General features: G+C 39.3%; 1 protein-coding gene, 1 long non-coding RNA gene and 1 pseudogene across 17 annotated transcripts in view; 2 read left to right on the forward strand and 1 right to left on the reverse strand.

The window, feature by feature from the left end:
• Positions 1 to 20,172, forward strand: part of LOC117284494 (kinectin-like) — a 48,144-nt gene that overhangs the window by 22,810 nt on the left and 5,162 nt on the right. For 4 of the 7 annotated variants that reach the window (XR_004515583.1, XR_004515586.1, XR_004515582.1 and 1 more), the window contains 7 exons: positions 660 to 817; positions 1,203 to 1,271; positions 3,424 to 3,514; positions 4,138 to 4,206; positions 4,633 to 4,670; positions 5,901 to 5,969; positions 7,145 to 7,220. Coding sequence is in view for 1 of the 7 variants with exons in the window: in XM_033759697.1 (XP_033615588.1) it covers positions 3,424 to 3,514; positions 4,138 to 4,206; positions 4,633 to 4,670; positions 5,901 to 5,928 (226 nt within the window). In the remaining 6 variants the exon portion in view is untranslated. Of the gene's footprint in view, positions 1 to 659; positions 818 to 1,202; positions 1,273 to 3,423; positions 3,515 to 4,137; positions 4,207 to 4,632; positions 4,671 to 5,900; positions 5,970 to 7,144; positions 7,221 to 18,461; positions 18,624 to 20,172 lie in introns of those variants that run through there. The other 3 variants (XR_004515585.1, XM_033759697.1, XR_004515581.1) reach the window with 3 other exon arrangements.
• LOC104871106 overlaps positions 1 to 20,172 on the reverse strand; it is a 48,518-nt gene that overhangs the window by 7,051 nt on the left and 21,295 nt on the right. For 5 of the 10 annotated variants that reach the window (XR_782743.3, XR_782749.1, XR_004515587.1 and 2 more), the window contains exon 5: positions 18,512 to 18,780. This is a non-coding gene — a long non-coding RNA (uncharacterized LOC104871106). Of the gene's footprint in view, positions 1 to 4,263; positions 4,463 to 7,825; positions 7,865 to 14,905; positions 17,684 to 18,511; positions 18,781 to 20,172 lie in introns of those variants that run through there. The other 5 variants (XR_782748.2, XR_004515588.1, XR_782747.2 and 2 more) reach the window with 4 other exon arrangements.
• On the forward strand, positions 5,465 to 5,611 carry LOC117284554 (annotated as a pseudogene).

Here is a 20,172-nt window from a genome sequence, read left to right on the forward strand (position 1 = left end):
GTATGTATATATATATATATATATATATATGCCAACACTGCAATTAAATGTTTTTTTTTGTGAGACAGGGTCTCACTATGTAGTTGAGACTGACCTGGAACTCGCTACGTAGCCCAGGCTGGTCTTGAACTCACAGCAATCCTCCTGCCTCAGCTTCCCGAATGCTAGGATTACAGCATGTGCCACCACACCAGGCTAAATGTTTTGTTTTGCTTGGTTTGGTTTGGTTTTGGTTTTGGTTTGCAATTAAATCTGAATACTGAGGTTTCAGTTTTGAACTTACACATCAACATCTTTTGTCTGAAAAACAACACGTGCCATAGATTCACCACCACTGCTTTAAAGAAACGATATAACACTTTTTGAAAGTCTGTGCCGTTCAGTTAGCACATTTATTAAGTATGTGCTGGTGCCAAGCCTTGGAGTCAGAGCTAGATATAGAGAAAAGGCAATCTCTGATCTCAGAATGCTCACTCTAAGACAAAGGTGAATTAGTGCAATGTGGCAAGTGCTAGATAAACACAAGCACAGGCCATTGTGAGTGTGAAGAAGGGAAACTGGGAGAGATGCAGGGAAACTTTCTAGAGGAGATAATGCCTGAGCTAAAGATGAACTCGGCAGAGGAAGAGACCTTTGTAAAATATAGTATTCTGTTACAGATTTACAGGGTAAATTTGTGTCCAAAGCAAATGAAGTACAGAGCCTGCATAGTAAACTTACGGATACCTTGATATCAAAACAACAGTTGGAGGAAAGATTAATGCAGTTAATGGAATCAGAGCAAACAAGGGAAGAGTCTGTACAAATGCAAGTTCAGGTATCTGTTTTTCCTTCTTTTAAAACATTAGAGAATCAGATAGGTGTACCTAAAAGACACCCGGAATATACCTGACCCTGATTCTGGAGTTTTAGTGAATCATTACAACTTAATCTTTGAGCACATTCATAGTATGTAGTGTTTGAAGATCTGCTTGACTACAGTCTGAGGCTCCTTGTAGTTTAGCAAGAGTAAAACCATTCTTTAACTTCCACCTTATAAAATAACTCAGACTGGAATGCTAATCTTTATTTCAAATAATACCTTTTGGAATCTAAGAATACCTTTTTTAAGATAAACAGCCTGTAAGTCGTGATATTTATACACATTGCTACATTTCTTCATAGCACATTTTTTTTCTCTTTTTGTTTACTCCTTATGAAAGGATATTTTGGAGCAGAATGAGGCCTTGAAAGCACAAATTCAACAGTTTCATTCCCAGATAGCTGCCCAGGTAATAGTGTTTTCTTCTTGCTTGTCACGAATAATAGCTCGCAAGCCATTTAGGCAGTCATCCGAGTGCCTGTTGTGCTGACACTGGGCTAGTCGGGAGACTAGTTAGTGAATTAACATGGTGATCCCGAGTGCTGAACACTGATATATATGCAGTACTGTAGGAAAATGCTAACGAGATTAAAATCAGACTAAGTGGAAAGGAAGAGAGCTAGAAAACTCTTTACCAGGAAGATATGCCCCACCCCCAGTCCTGTCATAGAATGGGAGAAATTAACCAAACAATGTCTATGATAATGGTTTATATATTAAGGGTATTTTTACAGCACTGGCTAATCATGGAAAGCCTCATATAGCCACAGGTAATAGCATTGTGTTAACCATGGCTCTCAGAATATATTCACCAAAGAATCAGTTTAAAATTTATACTTCATGTGTGTGGGATTTAGCTGAGTGGTGCCACCGCCTGCCTTGCGAGCACAAGGTCCTGAGTTCGATCCCTGGTACAAAAAAAAAAAAATATATATATATATATATATATATGTACACTTGACTGTAGTTAGTGGTAAGTGTTTGAAAGTTTTGAAAGTTTTTTAAATGCTGTTGTAAGATATATTATTTTTGGTAATATTGTCCTTGTCACACTTGATTGGTAACAAGGCCTTAAAATATAAACAATATAACATTAAGGAAAAAGTGAAAATTTCCAATACATTTCCATAATGTATATACCATAGATTTCAGTTTCAACTCAACTTTAAAATGCTAAATGTTGTTTTTATAGCACTAAGTATTAACTCAGAAGTCTGACTTCCCTGTGTAAAAGATTGTTTTAACATTAAAAATTCACTTTTAGGGTTCACACAAGTTTAAATTCCCAAAGCATATAAACATATTTTTTTCTAATTGTGTTCTTTGTAGAAACTATAGTCTACAATAAATTAGTGAAGAATTATTTAACATAAGGAAGGGGACTGTAGGTGTGTATGGGTCTGCAAATTATCACTTCAGATTGGATTGAGATCTTTAGTTATCAGCTGAGAGGTAGCTCTAGAAAGTTTATCAGAAATTAAATACTTAGAGAATGCTGTGAATACTTTTTAAAAAGTTAAGATGAACATGAATATTGCCAGATTACCTAAATTAATCACAAAGTGGATCGTATTGAAAAGTTGCTGCTAGGCAAGAGAAGTATAGTAATGAAAGTTGGCCATTGTGACTATCGTGTGCTATTTGTTCTTTGTCAGTTACGTAGTTTTCAAGCCTTTCAAATTGTTTTATTCTACATGTCTTGTGATATGTGGTCAGACAGGATTTCAAAATGATAGCTACTCTGTATTGAACACTTATCGTGGGTGAAAGACTATATTCATTAATTTCTGTTCGGTCTTTAAAGCATTTGTGATGATTATTTGTAGACCTTTTAAACTTCTCTTAAATGCTTTCATGTTGACAATGTTTAGACCTCCGCTTCAGTTCTAGCAGAAGAGTTACATAAAGTGTAAGCCTGCCTTTCCAACTCCTCTTGCAATTGTGTAGTCATAACTAACTAATACTTCTTAAAGACCTATAAAGGATGAACTTCATACTCCTTGCTTTTTGGAAAATACTGCAAACTCTATTTGGAGCAACTTTTACTCTTTTTCTTTGTCTTGTGTGTTGGGTCCCTAAACGTTACATTTTCTGTTTTTATGTCTTCATCATAAAATGAGTGGGTGGAGCTTTTCACTTAGGGTGTTAGAGGTTATGTAGAAAAAGTGATTGTTTTGAGAGTATTGAAACAAATTAATTTTTGTGTCTAATGTGGTAGCTACTCTATCTAGGTATGAGGTAATATACTCAAAGTTCTGTGTTTTGATTTGCATAATTTTCCATAGATACGGGTTATTTGAGTTCAGAAGACCAGAAACATTTGCAGACTTGCGAACATTAACAGATTAATTTATTTGGGTGTGAGTTTTAACATTAGGGATATTACATGTTAAGGAGTTACGGTAATTATAAGAGTCACTAGTAAGCTGAAGAGAGACTAGAAAGGGAAGGTATTATAAGAGAAACTACTTACAGATGGCCCTATTTAAGGTTTTTAATCCTTGACTTGTAATGTGACTTAGAAATTTTCATTAAATATACACAATTATTTCCTTTTAAAGGATTGCAGAAAAAGATAAGCAGATAAAACAAACTGAAGATTCCCTAGCAAGTGAACATGATCATCTGACTAGTAAAGAGGAGGAACTTAAGGTCAGTAATTCTTAAAAATGGCTGTAGTGTTTTGTAGGGCTCAATATTGAATTACCAGGATCCCTATAACCAGTAAGACTTCATATGAAGAATTGAAAATGCTTTAGAACTCATTGGAAAAGTGCCTTTCTCTTTTCTAGACTATAAAATCCTCTTTAGCTCTGTAAGAGGAAAAAAAATCAATGGGCTTTTCTCACATGCTGTTAATCCCATTTGAGATTTATGAGAAATATGCTGAATATCAGGAAATATTGCTAAATTGACCGTTTCTCTTACTGATTGAGTGAATTTGTAATTTGAGACCTTGGTTTAACTTTTATTTTTTCCTCATTGAGTTTATTGGTCCATTTTAGGTACACAGTACAGTTATATTCATTATTGGGATCCTGTACCTTCACATGACAGGTCTTGGTTCTCTTTTCCCCTTGTCCCTTCACTCCCTCCTTCCTCCCCCTTTACAAACACTTCATTTCCATTTTGTCATTTTCTCATATTTTTTTCTTTTCCCTTATTTGCTTTCCCCTACCCTTCTGGTTTAACTTTTAATGTAGAATAGATGCCTTTATAAACTTTAAGGTCAATTCTATTAAATATTCTAATATAGAACTCTTTTATTGGTCTAGGATATGCAGAATATGAATTTATTATTAAAAGCTGAAATGCAGAAATTACAGACTCTGGCAAATGAGCAGGTAGATCTTTATTGCCTATTTTTTGTATTTACTTAAGAATTTTACTTTGTATATTCTCATTTTTATTAATATAATGAGCCCCAGTTGTATTCATGTAAATTATATACTTGTTCTTGGCTGATGTGTTGAAAACCTCTTTTACAACCTACTTAGATCATTACTATTTCATGTTGAGATTGTTTTATCTGATGAACTGGTTATTTCAGAAAAGTCAGTGAAAACAATTCTTTCATATGCTGGTCTTTTGCCATTTCACCTGAAAAGCACAGACTTTTTATTAGGATCAGCGTTGATATGTTAGAAGTAAAACATCCTGGACAGCAAAACATTACAGATATAAATAACTGCTATAACCTTACTTGAAGTATTAAGGTAAGTTTAAGTGCTTCTAAGAAATGATAAATTTTCATTTTATTCAAAACACAGGCTGCTGCAGCACATGAATTGGAGAAAATACAAAAAAGGTGAGTGAAATATTGTTGTAAATAGGCATTCATAAATTATATTCAAATATAATTGCTGTAGAAAATACTGTTACTTACAGTTGATGGTTATACACATGACTTTAACTGAATATAAAAACTATTTGTAATTGGTGCTTTTTTCTCATAGTATTCTTGTTAAGGGTGATAAAATAAGATTGCTTGAAGATAAGTTACAATGTGAAATTTCAAACAAAATGGAGGAATTTAGGGTATGTGATTAAGCTTGTACATTCAGCTTTCTTTGAATTAGCTTGTATAATTTTCAGTTGCAGTGAATGTAGAAATACTATTTTGTGTATGAAATCACCTTGAAGCAGTGTTTCTGTAGTTTACTTGGGTGCTTATGCAAATAGTGAATTTGGTTGTAGACTCTTTGTGTGCATTCTGACTTATCTGGATCTTCTAATAAACTTTTGAGATTTAGTTTGCCCTTATTTTCTTTCTTTTTTGTTTTTGTTTCCTCATTGAGGTTATCGGTACATTCTAGGTATGCAGTACAGTTACATTGATCACTGGGGTCTTGTACCTTTACATGACGGGTCTCGGCTCTCATTTTTCCCCATAGCCCTCCTCTCTCTATCCCCCTTCATCCTCCCCTATTTATAAATTCTTTGTTTCCACTTTTTACTTTTCTCATACTTTCTCTTGTCCCTTCCTTATTTCCCCTACACTTTTAGCCTTTTTCTTCCTATGTCACAATGTCAGTTATACAATTTGGATCTTATGTACACTTTTAATTTTTCACACCAGAGAAACTAGAGTGTTTGCCCCTAATCGCTTCTCGGCCTTTTGGCTAAGATCAAGTGGAGTGTTTGCCCCTATTTTCATTGGTAGTTCTCAGCTGGTGTTTATATTTGTGACTGTTGTTATCTGTCTCCACTATTGCCATAGTGCTAGTCTGTGGTCATGGCCAACCCACTTGGTGTACCTGACTGCCGGAACATCACCTGTGTCTAAAAACATGTGAATTCTTGGGCCAGGGATTTAGCTCAGTGGCACTGTGCCTTCCCGGCAAGTGCAAGGTCCTGAGTTTGATCCCCTGTATGGTAAAAAAAAAAAAAAAGTGAATTCTTCTTATGTGAGTATATGATTCACCTGTTAGTCTATGAATACTTAAGATAATATGAGTTTGATTTAAAAATTCCAATTATTGTTTTATTACCGTTTTTCTGTAAAAAATCATAATAAATTAAAATTCTTTTCTTCCAGATTCTTAATGATTGAAACAAAGCATTAAAGTTAGAAGTTCAAAGACTGCAGACTCTTATTTCTGAACAGGTAAGATTTTTCACGAATCATAAAGTAGAAATAGCCAATATATAATAAGATCTGGTTCTTAATTTGAAACCAATTCATTAATGGAGAAGTTTTGCTTAAGCACAGCTGTGTCTTTTAATTGCATTCCTCTTCACCTTGTACTTATCAAGATTCTAAATAAAAACTTTTCTTCCTTGAGATTAAGTGAATGCTAATCTGCTTATAAGAACTTTGCAAAAAAAATAGGGTTGACAAATTTGTCTCATGCTTTTGGAGCCTCAGCTGTTTCTTCTAGGCTTCATGACTTCTTAAAAACAGAATGGGTTTGAAACATATTACCAGAAGTTATTAGCAAAGTGATACTGATTAAAAGCTTAATATTCTAATACCTTTCATTCTAAGTTTTGTACACCAAGATTATACTTACACAGTCATACCCTGCACCTTTAAAACTCATCACGTTTGGTACATGATGCAGTTTGACTGAAAGATTTTGTCCCAGTTCTTATTTGTTTGGTATTCTATGTGCAACCTAGAACTTGTTGGTGCTGATTGCCTCTTGACTTGCTATGCTTTCCAGCCAAAACTGTTTGGTACCTGGATTTGGTACTCATTGCACCTCCCTTCACCAATAAATGACAAGTGCCAAGTTAACACTGTATTGTAAATTCATTAGATTTAAATGGGAAATGCTGGAGATTTAGCTCAGCGGTTCGGTGGCCTGCCTTGCAAGCGCCAGGACCGGAGTTCAGTCCCCGGTACCAAAAAAATTTCCATCTATGAACCAAGAAATGCATCTTCCCCAGACACTGAGTCTGCCAGTGTGTCAGCCTTGGACTTCTCAGCCTCCAGGACTGTGAGCAATAAGTTTCTGCTGTCTATAAGCTACCCAGGCTAAGCTGGGCACGGTGGTACGCACCTCTAACCCCAGCCCTCAGGAAGATGAGGCATGAGGATTACTGTGAGTTTCATAGTCAGTTCAAGGCCAGCCTGAACTGCAAAGTCTCAAAACTTTGTCTCAAAAAAACTAGATAAAATAAAAATAGGCTACCCAGTCTATATTTGTTGTATAGCAGGGTAAATGGACTAATAACAATCTCTCTGTTCATCTTCTGGCTAGTTCTTTCATACATTATCGATATTAGGATACTGACATCTATAATTATATATTTTGAATTGCCCATTTCTTCTTTCAGTTCTGCCAGTGACACACATTTCAGAAGTCTCATCTTCCATCTTTGAAGAGTATGAGTTTTTATTTTCTATAAAACCTAATAAATATTATACTATTATATAAAGTCTAATCTGTCATTTTATGGTTTATGGTTTTTGCAACTGATCTGAGACATTCTACATTAAATTCAAAGTAAAGTACACATGGGATGAATATAAAATAAAATTCTCTATCCTTTTTGCAAGGTTCTGAATAAGGACCGAATAACATTGCAGAATCACAGGGTCATGACAGGAGAGGGGAGCCAAAACCTTGTTTGGGACTCACTTCTGCCACGTCACCATTGAATATATCTGAGTCTCTGTATCTCCAACTGCAAGCTAAAATGAATTTTATCCATTCATTTCTTGCTACAAAATATCCCCCAAATTTAGCAGTTTTAAATAATAATCAGTTGAGTCTATATTGAGGGAAACACTACAAGGGGGACGATTTGTGAAAACATAAGGGATTATTACAATACTGGTACTCCACACTCCAACTACAGCCTACTAACTACTAAAAGGAGCAAAGTAATGCGTACAGCACTCAAACAGCATGATTCTGAACAGCTGATTCCCCACTAATGTCTAACCATCAGTGCTCATGTGCACGCCCAGATGAAAGTCCAACCAGAGAAAGAACAGAACATAAATCCCCTTACCCTGCTCCTGGTGAGGAATCTGTGGCAGCCTCATCCTCTCTTAGGGAAAAAAGGAGGACAAACAGGTCAGAGGAAAGATGACTTATAAGGAACAGAGGTGAGGAAAAATGTAGCTCATTAATTCCTTCCCCCCAAAGAGCTCTTATGCCTCCCAGGTCTTGCTGAACAACTCCTATCTAGTTCAAGGATGACCCAGATTCTACTCTGGCCCTGCCACTAACTTCTGCGTTACCTTGGACAAAATAACTTCATTTTCCTGACTTTAATTTTCTTATTTGAGCCAGGTATGGTGGTGCACACCTATAACCCCAGCACTCTGGGAGTCTGAGACAGGAAGATTGAAAATTGAAGCCCAGCCTGGACAACTTAGCAAGACCCTATATAAAAACAAAAAATTAAAAGTGGGCTGGGGTGTAGCTCAGTGCAAAGACCTTAGGTTCAATCCCTAGTGTGACACACACAAAATCCTTATTTGTAAAATGAAAGCATTTAACCAGGTCTCTATGATTTCTTCAGATTTGGGAATTTTATGACCCCAAGGTAACTTATTAGTAAAATAGTTGTTCATGCACAGTCCTAATACTTATCTCTATTTAGTGTACTTTTTTACATATATATATTTAGTTTACTTAATTTCAATGTGTCTACAAGTATCAACAGAACTAGTACCTTATAGTAATGACCAAACACATACATACAAAAAATTCTAAAGAATGAAATTTTTAAATAAGCAATATTTTAAACATCTTAATTAAAATTTCTCATATGTAGTTATCAGTATCTCCAGCCACAATAAACTTTTATATATACTTTTTAAATTAAAACAGTGAATGTAAATTGATTTTTTAGATATTCTTAATGAAGCTTCTATGTATTGGTTTTTGTTCAATTTGTGGATTCTGTTCTTTCATCCTTTTTTCTTTTTAATGCTATCTGTCCAGCCACTGTCTTGTTCATGTGTCCCTGCCATATTATTTAGCTGATAATATTCTCCCATAGCTAAGGCACAAAAGTCACAGAGCTGAAAGCCAATCTGATAGGCAAAGGTATTACATTAAATAGACAGGTACAGAAAAAATTTATACTGCAGGCCTAAGCTGCTGTCCTCAAAAGAACCTGTCTGCAAGGCTGGTCTCTGACTGGCATCTGAGAGCACAGATTTTAGGCTTTACCACAACTCGCTCAGGAAAGCAGCCTATTGTGCCTAAATTGTTTGTACAGAGAGTCATGCTCGTGCTGAACACCTGCCTTCCTTCCGGGAGCCTGAAATTTGGATATGTTCTAGACAGAGTGCTGATTGACAGTGTCCAGTAAAAATTCTGAGCTGAGTTTCTGGTGGGCTTCTCTGGTTGGTACCATCTCACCCGTTATCACAGAATGAAGATGGGGACGCTAAGGGGGTCCCGTGTGACTCCACTGGGAGAGGACTCTTAGGCCCACGCTCTGTTTCTGCGGGATTTGGGCCTATGTGCATTTTCTCTGTGCTGATTTTGCTGTGTTCTTTCTCTATAATGAGTCATCATCATGAGCAACCCGTGGTGAGGCCCATGAGTTGTCCTAGAAAATCCTTTGGGGGTGACTCTGGGGACCTTGCAATACCGCCTGCTAACACTCCTCTGAAACGAACTGACCCCAAACAGCAGACCTCCCCCATGGAGGTTTGGGGAAGGAAATTGCCTTTGTCAACTTTGTTTCTTTATGAAAAGAAAATAAACCCACCTGAAATAAATTAAGAACATGGCAAGAAATACACCGCCACTCTTCAAAGGGGAAATAAAATTTGTGGCATTGGTCCATGCAGATTTTGTTTTCCATGGGCTTACTCTGTACACAGAGGATGCACTCAATAAATGTTTATAATATGAAAAGTACAAATTCTGCAAATGTAAAACGAAAACAATCCTTTCCCAAATTTTCTCCATCCTTTTGCAAACATTTAAGTAAAATATCTCTGATATTACCATTAGGGAAATGGAGTGGTTTTTAAATTATATCTTCAACTACCTCTGACAAATTAAGTGCATTTCCGTACAAACTTGCTCTGATGTTGTCTAAGAATAAACATTTTTCACTCATTAAGAAGAACTCATAAACAATATACTCTCTTGTGAAATTACTTTGAATTCACTCACTTTTTTTGTTTGTGTTGAACTAATTTTTAAACTAGTTCAATCATGTTACCTATGTTTTCACTACTCTGTTGAAACAAGCATGAGGCAATCCACACAAAACTCAACAGACCTCAAGGGAATTATGCTAAATTTTTTCAAAAGTCAAGCTCAAAAGGTTACAACTGTTAGGATTCCATTTATACAGCATTCTTGAAATACCAAAATTATAGAGATGGAAAACAGATTAGTGGTTTGCTAGGATTAAATGGGGGTTGTGGGTGGATGTAAAAATGAAAATAAGCAGAATATGATTATTAATCAAGAATGTAAAAAAGGTGAAATCCTATATATATCATTTATCTTTAAAATATTTATCATTATACTCTAGATCTTTTTAATTTTCAAGCACATACAGTTTTCACCTTGGTGGTGACCTTGCTGAGAAACATAATATCTTTAATACATGAGTTAAATCTAAGATGATGTTCAAATTAACTGCAGGCAACTGTTTATGGCAATAATAAATAGAGTAGATTACTTTTAAAACCCATATTTTGGACTTTTTATTACAGATGCAATTGCTGCCTTACCATCAATCAACGTGCTTAAAGTGCCATATGATGTCAAATGTTTAGCTCAACAGCATAAAATTGAGCAGAAACTGTAAAACATGTTTTATAGGTGCTATAAAACCCTGGGGCTGGAGGTCCTGCTTTTTTGCATTACTCTGCTCCATCAAGTCCGCTGGAAATTCTAGAAAGCCAATACACTTGGGAATCAAAAATTGGCTTTCAGTTTTATTCACTTCAGTTATGACTTCCAGGGACAGCAGCCGCTGTCTCCTAACATGAAACAAGCACAAGCAGAGGAGACTACAAATTAACACCCTTTATGCTCTTAATAGCCCTCTTCCGTTTATACTCGCCCTACTGCTCATGGCCACCCCTCCGCCCAAGCCCTGGTGAATCTCTTCAGCATCTGGAAATGGCGAATGCATCCAGAGACAGCATATCCATTGCTTGTCTTAATGCTGGTTTTCTACGAACGGTGGACATTTGTTCCATGGGCAAATTGAGCTACCGCTTTGCTGCGTTCAGCACTGACCTGTGGTTCAGCAATGAGCGAGACAGCATGGAGGCGGGGAGATGTGAGCATGGAGAGATGCAGCTGTCTGGGAGGGTGCTCTAGAGCACAAAGGTAATCAGACAGGGTGGTGAGAGAGGGTGAGAGAAAGGGAAGAGTCAAAATGGAGAGCTTGGCACCCAGGCAGTGGTGCTAACTGAGATGGAATAAGAATGGAGCTGGAAACAGGATAGTGCGGAAGGGAAATACACTCGAGAAACCTGTGTATTGCCCAAGTGGAAATTCCCAGGAGCAACTGGTAACATGAACCTGGAGCACTAGACCAGAAGCAAAAAAGGGAGTTAGCTGAGGTCAACACTACTGATTTCCTCCTATGAACCATACTATGCCAAATGCAGCTTGCTCACCGACACAGCCATCTCATACCATTGAGGGTTAATATATCACATGTTCATATTCCCAGACTCCTTTGCAGCTAGGACATATGACATTACTTTGAGTAATGGCCCCATATAAATATGATAAGGAGCTTTATGAAATGCTTTTCCTCCTGATTAAAAACTATGAGAGAAGAAACTGCTCTTTTTGTTGCCCTTGGGCATAACTGTAAGAAGTGTGATGCCTGAAGTTAGGGCCACCTTGCCAACACAAGAAACAAGGCTTTGGATAAATCCAATATAACAAGACTTGGAATAAGAGTTTGAATCTTGGATATTATTGCTGAATATTTCACCAGTCCTAGAACAGCCCTGTCTCTAGTCTCTTGTAATGTTGCATTATTTAAGCCATTTTTAGACAAATTTCCTTTTACAGGTATCTGAAAATATCCTAGATAATAAATACATCCATGAGGAAATGAGTGGATGATAAAATAAAATTTTAAGCCAATAAGCTCCTTTTGTGCTTATATGCATCAGTCCTTGAAATGACCCAATGAAACTAAAGGGGAAAATATTAAAAGGAATAAAAAAGAGAAGCGGCAATGCAAACCTCTTAGAGATGTGATCCAAGAGATTAAGTATAACTAACTAGAGGGGGCCGAGGATGTAGCTCAGTGGTGCCAACGCCTGCCTCACAAGTGCAAGGTCCCGAGTTTGATCCCTGGTACCAGATAATAACCATGATCATAATGAATAAATAAATAAATATGACTTAGAGAGGTAGAAATGACAAAAAGGATTTATTCTCAAGAAAGACCAGTGGAGGAATAGCAAAGATGTCAAAGCGTATGGAGGAGATATTCCAGAGAACATTCAGGTATAGTTAGGGAACTGGCCATATTAGGTTTAGAAACAGACAGCAACCTTGTTTTAAAACCATAAGGAAAGGGCAGGGGATTTAGCTCAGTGGTTCTGCCACCTGTCTGGCAAGCGCAAGGTCCTGAGTTTGATCCCTGGTACCAAAAAATAAAATCATAAGGAAAGCCAGAAAGAGGGATGATGATAGCTAAGGTTTATAGATAGTAATCCATTTCTCTTACTAAACCATCCAGGGTACTACAAGAAATTAAGCAACTAAATAGTGCTGCTTAATTTGTACTTCAAAGTATTGATGGCATGACTACTTCTCAAAGAATAGAAACATGTTAAAATTGGTAAACCTCGCTCCATTTGGAGCCAAGGAACTTCCACTGTAATTAGAATGTGTAATCTCATTTCTGTCTTCTGTGTTTGTTTCCACTTATTCTCCCTACTGTTATAACTGTGTATTGTACAGACCCCTTCAGAGAATTACCTGATTGAACTCTTACTCCACCCAGCCCCATCATTTCTAAGTTTAAGCTATTTGCTGCCCACTGGAGTACCTGCGGAGGCTGCTCCTTTTCTTCAGTCTGTGGAACCCACAGATAAAGGTAATGCCTGAGTCTATACAAAGCCAGAATAAGCACTGAATAGGTGGAGGCAGATAATAAAGAAGGCTATTGGCAAGTTAAGGCGTAAAACAGAAGGATCAAAAAAGAAGAAAAAAAAAGGAGGATCAAAATTGAGAAACAAGTTATAGAAAGTAGATATAAACCTATGTACATCAGTAATTAGTATACGTTGGCCACATACGCAAAGTACCAAGTTAAGAGTGTAATCCTGAATAAAAACGTGACACATACAGTATATGTATTTTAAATGTGGGAAGACCGAAAACAAGAGTGAGGATGAACAATTGCTATGAAAATATTCATCACAAGAAAATCTGTGTGGCTATTTTAATATCAGGCAATATAAGGTAAGAAGCATTATCAGCCATGGAGGGGGGCAATTTAGAGAGATCGGGGGCTCAATCCAACAGAAAGCTCCCAGTCACAGTCCCATATTCTTACCCACCCAGTCATATAGCTTCAAAATACAAATAGTTTCACTGGCAGACCTGTAGTCCACTGAGAGAAATTCACTCCCAGGTCTAATTCTGAGCTCATTATCACAAAGCACCTGACACCTCCATCCTATTTGGCCATGAAGTTGTCTCTGGGACTCGGGCAGGGGCAGCAGCTTGACAGTGAGCTACATTCACCTCATTAGATCTCTTGCTCAGAGAGACTTCTAGAAAATTCCTCTGGGCACTTTACTTAAACCACTATGTGTTTAGTGTGACTGGTGCAATACACACACTTCTCTAAATGAATTCTGATTGGCATCAGCAAGTCACCCAGGGCCTATCCCAAGGTTGAGCTCCTGGTCCTGTTAAAAGAAGACATAGTCAGGTAGCAGCACCTTAGTACCTGGCCACTTAGGAATCCTTGTCCAAAGTTTAGAAGAGCAAAGTGTTCCAGATTATGCTCCTAAGGATTGTAACTATGCAGATAATTTTTTGAGACACTGGGATTAAACTCAGAATCTTCTTACTGGGATACATCCTTGGCCTTTTAAATTTTTTTTTATTATTATTATTTTGAGACAAAGTCTTGCTAAGTTACTAAGTTACCTGGGGTGGGCTTGAATTTTTAACCCTCCTGCCTCAGCCTCCCAGAGTGTGCATACCGCCATGCCCAACTCCTAGAGGATTTTAAAATGCTGATTTCTTCCCATCAGGGAACATATGACTTAGTTCCACTGTGCCATCAGTAATTTTTGCTCCAAGAGCCACTGTTTCAGGAAGATCATGAACTCTCTCCACTGGGGTGGGGGAGACTCCCACACATGAATAGCAATGCTGTATTCTGAGAAAAGACACACTGATATTGGGAGTTGAAATATGATTTGTTTCTTTGCTGATTACAGGAGGAAATATTGTTACAGCCCATATTGGTATATGTTTGGATGTCTCAACTCAGACAATAAAAGCCAAGGATTTTGGTCATTTGGGAAAAAATAATTTGTATGATTAATGCCAATATTTCATGGGTGATCTAGTAAGTGAAAAAGAGAAACAGATACATCAGAAAAATAGAAGAGATGTCCTATCATCATGTCTCATGGTTAGTAAGGAGAACTTTCAACAAACTACATAACTGGGTCACATGCCACATAATTTTCTTTGAATCAAGGAAAACATTTTCCTGTGATATGAAATGAAGTTATTTGTAAATACAAGAAGTAATATTTATAAATATGAGTTTTCTCTTCAGAGTGTCAATGTTGGCAGCTCATTTCATATTTTCAGTGCCTAGAGGGTAATAGGAGTTCTGATTTACAACCCTCTCATGGTGTAAGAGCAAGAATGTGGATGTTAAAAACCACACTCTGAGCTGGGCATGGTGGCACAAGTCTGTAATCCCAGCACTCGGTCGGAAGGCTGAGGCAGGAGGATCACTGTGTGTTGGAGACCAGCCTGGGCTACATAGTGAGTTTCAGATCAGTCTCAACTACATAGTGAGATCCTGTCTCAAAAAAACAAAACAAACAAACAAACCATACTCTGGGGAACAAGAGATTTAGCCCAGTGGTTCCGCCGCCTGCCTTGCAAGCACAAGGACCCGAGTTTGATCCCCGGTACCAAAAAAAACAAAAACCATACTCCGCCTGAATCCAAGGAACAGATGCAATACCTCCCCTTGAGAAAGAGGGTGATAATAACCAGTGGATAATAGAGGACAAACAAGACAAAGACACAAATAGCTTTTCCTGGTGCTTGTAAGCGTTAATGTCAAGGAACACAGCATTGCTTTTGTTACAGCTGGCATTCAGTCATTCCCTTACTAGGTGCAAAGCATGGCTTTACCTGCTTATTTCAGTCCACTGAATTCAGGAAAAGTGGATTGACTTTACCTAGCATTGATGCAGAGAGCTGATGCAGAGTCTGGGGTTGCAGTATTACTGCTCAGGAAGTTGGAAAGGGAGAAGAGATTGGCAAAGTAACAACAAATGGTGGTTTCAACTGTTCCATTGTTAAGCTCCCAAGTAACTCAGGCTTTCACTTCCACTTTGTAAGACTGGCCTCTATACGGGTAGTGAAGGAATACATGGGTTTGTAGTATGAGAAGCTGAAAACCTGCTCCGGTGCACACAAAATCACCTCCCCCAGGCCCACTGCCAACCCGTAAAAATAACACATACCGAATCAGAACTGTACCACAGTCGCCTTGAATGCACCCTGAAAAGATCAGTGGTTCCCAAGCCAAGAAAACTTGAATGCGTCAAACCTCTAGAGACAACGTGTCACCCAGGAGAAGAGTTGGCCAGTCACAGAAACATGAGGAAAGGGAGAAGGAAGGTAACAGGGACTTGTATAGAAAGTAAACACAGAACAACGTTCAGAAAATAGGGAGAATGTCTTCGGCCTCAGCAGATGTTTCTCTCCTGGGGAGCTGCTCAGTGAGCAACCAGCACGGCCTCCACTGGCCACTCACGGGGAAGGTTGTTATATGTGCTAAGAGGACCTAATGAGTGCTAGACAATTCATGCATTCGTTCCTTCAGCAGATGTTCAGGAGGTCTCTCTAGATGTGGATTCAGAGATCCAAGCTGCTTTCCCTCTCCCGAGAGGTTCAGCTCAGTACCAGCGATGGGACGATAGGCAGAATGCTAGTTGGGAATAAGCCCAAAGAGAAAGATGCTCACAGGACCCTGTGGGACTCCCGAGGAGGACGTCCTGTGCAGAAGGTGGAGGTGAGGGGATACATGAGGGGCAACCGAGGGCAGGAACACAGAGAGGAGTCTCAGAAACAGCTTTTACAGGGAATGTGCGACTCACGGTCCAGAAATAACCGAGTCGGATGGGAAGCACCCTGAGGGTGAGCAGTCTCAGGGCCCGGCACTGCAGTCATTTCTACCTCTAACCCTCTTAAATAAAAAGAACAGCTCAGAACCATCCCAGAGCTTACTCCCCTGTCCTCCTGCTCCAGCCCTTGGGCTATCCTCTCTCTCCTTGCTTCCCGGACTTGGGCATTTAGCACTGGATCGACCCCTGCCCCCAGGAAGAAATCCCCATATGTGCCCTTCCTTAGTCCTCTGGAGGTGCCCTTAGAATCCAGCCACTCCTCTCCCCGAGCTCCCTGTTCTGCCATTCCGTGGGGATCCCTAAAATCTGTCTTCAGCTTTCAGAGCGTAAACCCAGCAGCTCTCTTGCTGAAGGTAGGGCTGGGGCAGGGGAGCAACAACGAGAACACTGTTGTTAATAAACGTAGGAGATATTTGTTATCTGTATTTATTTTGCCCACTTTCTTATGCAATGACCAAGTGGCCTCGTGAAAGAGAACACTGCATAGAGAGGGACTGAAGAAAGCCAAAAATAACTGATGCCAATCTTTGTGATTTGAAAAGCAAAAAAATAAGGTTTGGGGCACAAGGACGAAGAGAGCAAGAACCACAGATCACCTAGGAGATGAGAGGAATGACCAACACCTCCCCCATCGTGATCATGAACACCACCAGGAGGCCCCCAGCTGGCTGCTTTTTTCTGGAGCTTTGCCCTGAGCTGTGTGGGCTTCCCAGTGGATATTTTGGTGCCTTGGACTCAACCTCACAGATCCACTGGGGATGTCTTTAGCTGTGAGCAACAAAAATACGACTAACACTGCCTTTGAAGCTAGAGGTTTGTTTCTCTTGTGGAACTAGAAGACTAGATAATGGGTAGTTACTTGGAAAACATGCATTAATCCCAGGATCCAGTTCCTGAGATGATCCTCAGACATCTGTAATTCTGGCCGCTCCTTCAGTGATCCTGATTTGCAACCAGAGAGGGAGCCGCTGCTCCTGAGGTCACTGAGCTTGATGTGTTCTCCTTCTGTGAGTCTACAGAGTTCACCAGTGAACACCTGCTTCATTAATTCATGTAAAGAATTCGCAAATATAATTGTTCACTGTATGCATGACAGACACAGCTCATTAGGGTGATGAACTGGGCCTAGAAACTAAGATTCAGCAGCGTTCTCAAAATGGATGGAATTCCCATCAAATCTGATTCAAGTACTTTTATTCCACTGGAGAAAGATGGAGAGAGCATCCAAGCAAACATGGCGGAAGGACTCTCGCACGTCTCCTTTCCTTTCCCCAAACTCACTTCACTAGAGAGATGTTGTCACAGGCAAAACAAGTAAATAAAACAAAACAGAACCTCGAGGTAAAAGAGCAATGACAGTGCAGAGATATAAAGAAAATATTGGAAAGTGGAAAGCAGGTGTCGGGCCGGGTGATGCAGAGACGAGGCACATGGTAGGAGAGGAGGCAGAGAGCTCACAGGTTGGCCCCACCGGACCACTGACAGCAGTGCAGGATCGGAGACACCAGGACCACCTAGGGAAGTGGGGTGCTGATCAAGCTGAACGGAACATGGGTTGATCCTAGACCATTTCACACTCCACCAACCAGGTACCTCCAACAGAAAACATACCGGGGAATCCAAGGGACCCAGCTGAGACCCCTGGGGAAGCAAGCTAGATGTTCTTTCTCTAGCGAAACAACTCCACAAAGAACTGAGTTATAATGACTGCTGGGAATTATAATCAAACATGGAAATTCAGAGGAAACACAAAAATGGCATAAAGACTAGAATATACTTTCAGGAAAACAACAGTACGTCAGAGAAAGAATACAACTACACCCATGAAAAAGAATAGGCTATTTATAGAACAAGAATGGGTCTTCATTTTTTAAAATGTAAAAATAGAAGGGAAAAATCCAATAGAAGCCCAGCACACTGTATTGGAGAGGTGCTAGAGAAGTTACTGCACCATCTGAGCAGCCAAAAGCAGGAAAAAAAAGAGAATACGGGTTTCAGGAAATAGGGATCCAACTAAGAAATGGGGAAACAGTGGGCTTCAAATGGAATGTGTTAAAAAATGTAAAAAATCAGTAGATTACCTGATGTATTTAAACCCTGAAGAGAGTAACCTCTGGCAACAAGTTGGAAAAGAATTGTAGGTATAAATCAAAATAGAATACTTGAACTCCATAGGAAAAAAGTTGTGTGACAAGAGGCAATATTATCAGTGTACTGTGTGCCTTATCTGGGAAAAATATTTACAATAATCACCACAGTATTAACTTAGAGTATTGATTTACCCCCCAAAAGGTATAATTACACCGGAAGAATGGGACAGAACAAAAATGCGAAATCCTTACCTTTCTGAGGAGGAAGTCAAGATCTTATATTAAATCTGAAGAGTCAACACAAAAGCATATTATTTGGCCACATGGGGTGAACGGCCAGAAACAGCGGCTGAGCTGACTGAAAGTGAGTTTCATTTCTCTGATGACGGCTGGGTGGGAAATGGTCATCTCTCAGACCACAGAATTTTTCCAGTCAAGAAACCCCAGATGCTCCTAATTCTTTTCCTCCAGTTCAGCAGGTTCAGCCAAAGTTCTCTCCCGAGGGTCACTAAGCGTAAGCTCTAGGGAAATGCACAAGCAGGCACAATAAACTTCGTGTGAGCTTTATTTCATCTTTTTCCTTCTAAGCCAAAAGTGTCATCACAACCACGAAGGAGACAGAGCAGACACGGACAAATGGGGCTATTAAGGCAGAGGGTCTACTCCCTGAGCATCTTTGGGATGCTTTTCTTACCAGAAGTGGGTGACTTCTCTACTGACCTAATATACCGCACACTCCCTGCAGATCTGAGCAAATGAAAGAGTGAATCAATGAACAACAAATCCATTGTTTTTTACACACTATGAATGCTTAGCACATGTTAGAAACTACAATATTTGTCTTTGGCCCTTCTTTCTGATTCATTTAGAGATTTGGTGGTCTACTACTATATAACTACATATTTTGTCATGTTTTTTTGTTTTTTTGTTTTTTTTTTTTTTTTGAGACAGGATTTTGCTGCTATGCAGTTCAGATTGGCCTTGAACTCACTATGGCCCAGGCTGGGCTTGAACTCATAGTGATCCTCCTGCCTCAGCCTCCTGAGGGCTGGGATTACGGGTGTGCGCCTCCATCCCCAGTGTACATCTTGTTATATATGAAATGGGCATTTCTAATTTTCAAGGAACACTGCAAGTTCCCCAGTCCCCATCAGAGCAACTCTCCACTTGGTTATAGAGACATCTATGGTGTGGTTTCAGGGTATTCCCCAAACATTTCCCCACCACTTCTGGAAATCTGTCTCGGGGAACTCAGAGCTGGGCCTTGCTTGGTCCTTGTGAGGCTCCAACAGACATTCACTGGAGTCTATACTCCTGACAAGGGTGCTTGAGATCTGTTAGTCCAATCCTATTGCTTAGCCTTTCTTCCTATGATGGAGCCAATGTTAAGGTTTTCTAGGTTGAGAGCAAAATTAGCTTACTTTTAACCTTCTTTTGAGTGAATTAAATAATTCCAATTCTTTCAGTGAACATTCATAGAGTTCAGGATCGACTCTCGCTGTCCTAACCTCAAGGTACTCAGCATTTGGATAAGATTCACTTTTTTAAGTTTTTATTTTCATGAGTACGTATTTCCAGTCCATAATGACTTCACTCATCTCAGGGAGCTGGCACATGTTAATTATCTTATTTTTACACTGCCTTCTCTCTCACACTCTTCCTTCCTCCTAGTTTCTTTCTGAGTCTGGCTCTTACCTCTGCCAGGAGCATCACTTTAGAAAGGACGTCCATGAGTCCCACGGAAGATCCCCTAGAAAGAGCTGAGCAGCCCACAGAGGACCCACTGGGGAGGTAGAGAGGTAGCACAGGAGGAACCTGACTGCCTATGTGATATGAAGAGCAGATCAGAAAGCAGTAACCAGGGCCAGGGACTTAGCTCAGTGGTGCCACCGTCTGCCTCGCAAGTGCAAGGA

The sequence above is a fragment of the Fukomys damarensis genome, unplaced genomic scaffold, assembly GCF_012274545.1.
Source record: "Fukomys damarensis isolate Sample0158 unplaced genomic scaffold, DMR_v1.0_HiC HiC_scaffold_37, whole genome shotgun sequence".
NCBI classification, from domain to species: domain Eukaryota; kingdom Metazoa; phylum Chordata; class Mammalia; order Rodentia; family Bathyergidae; genus Fukomys; species Fukomys damarensis.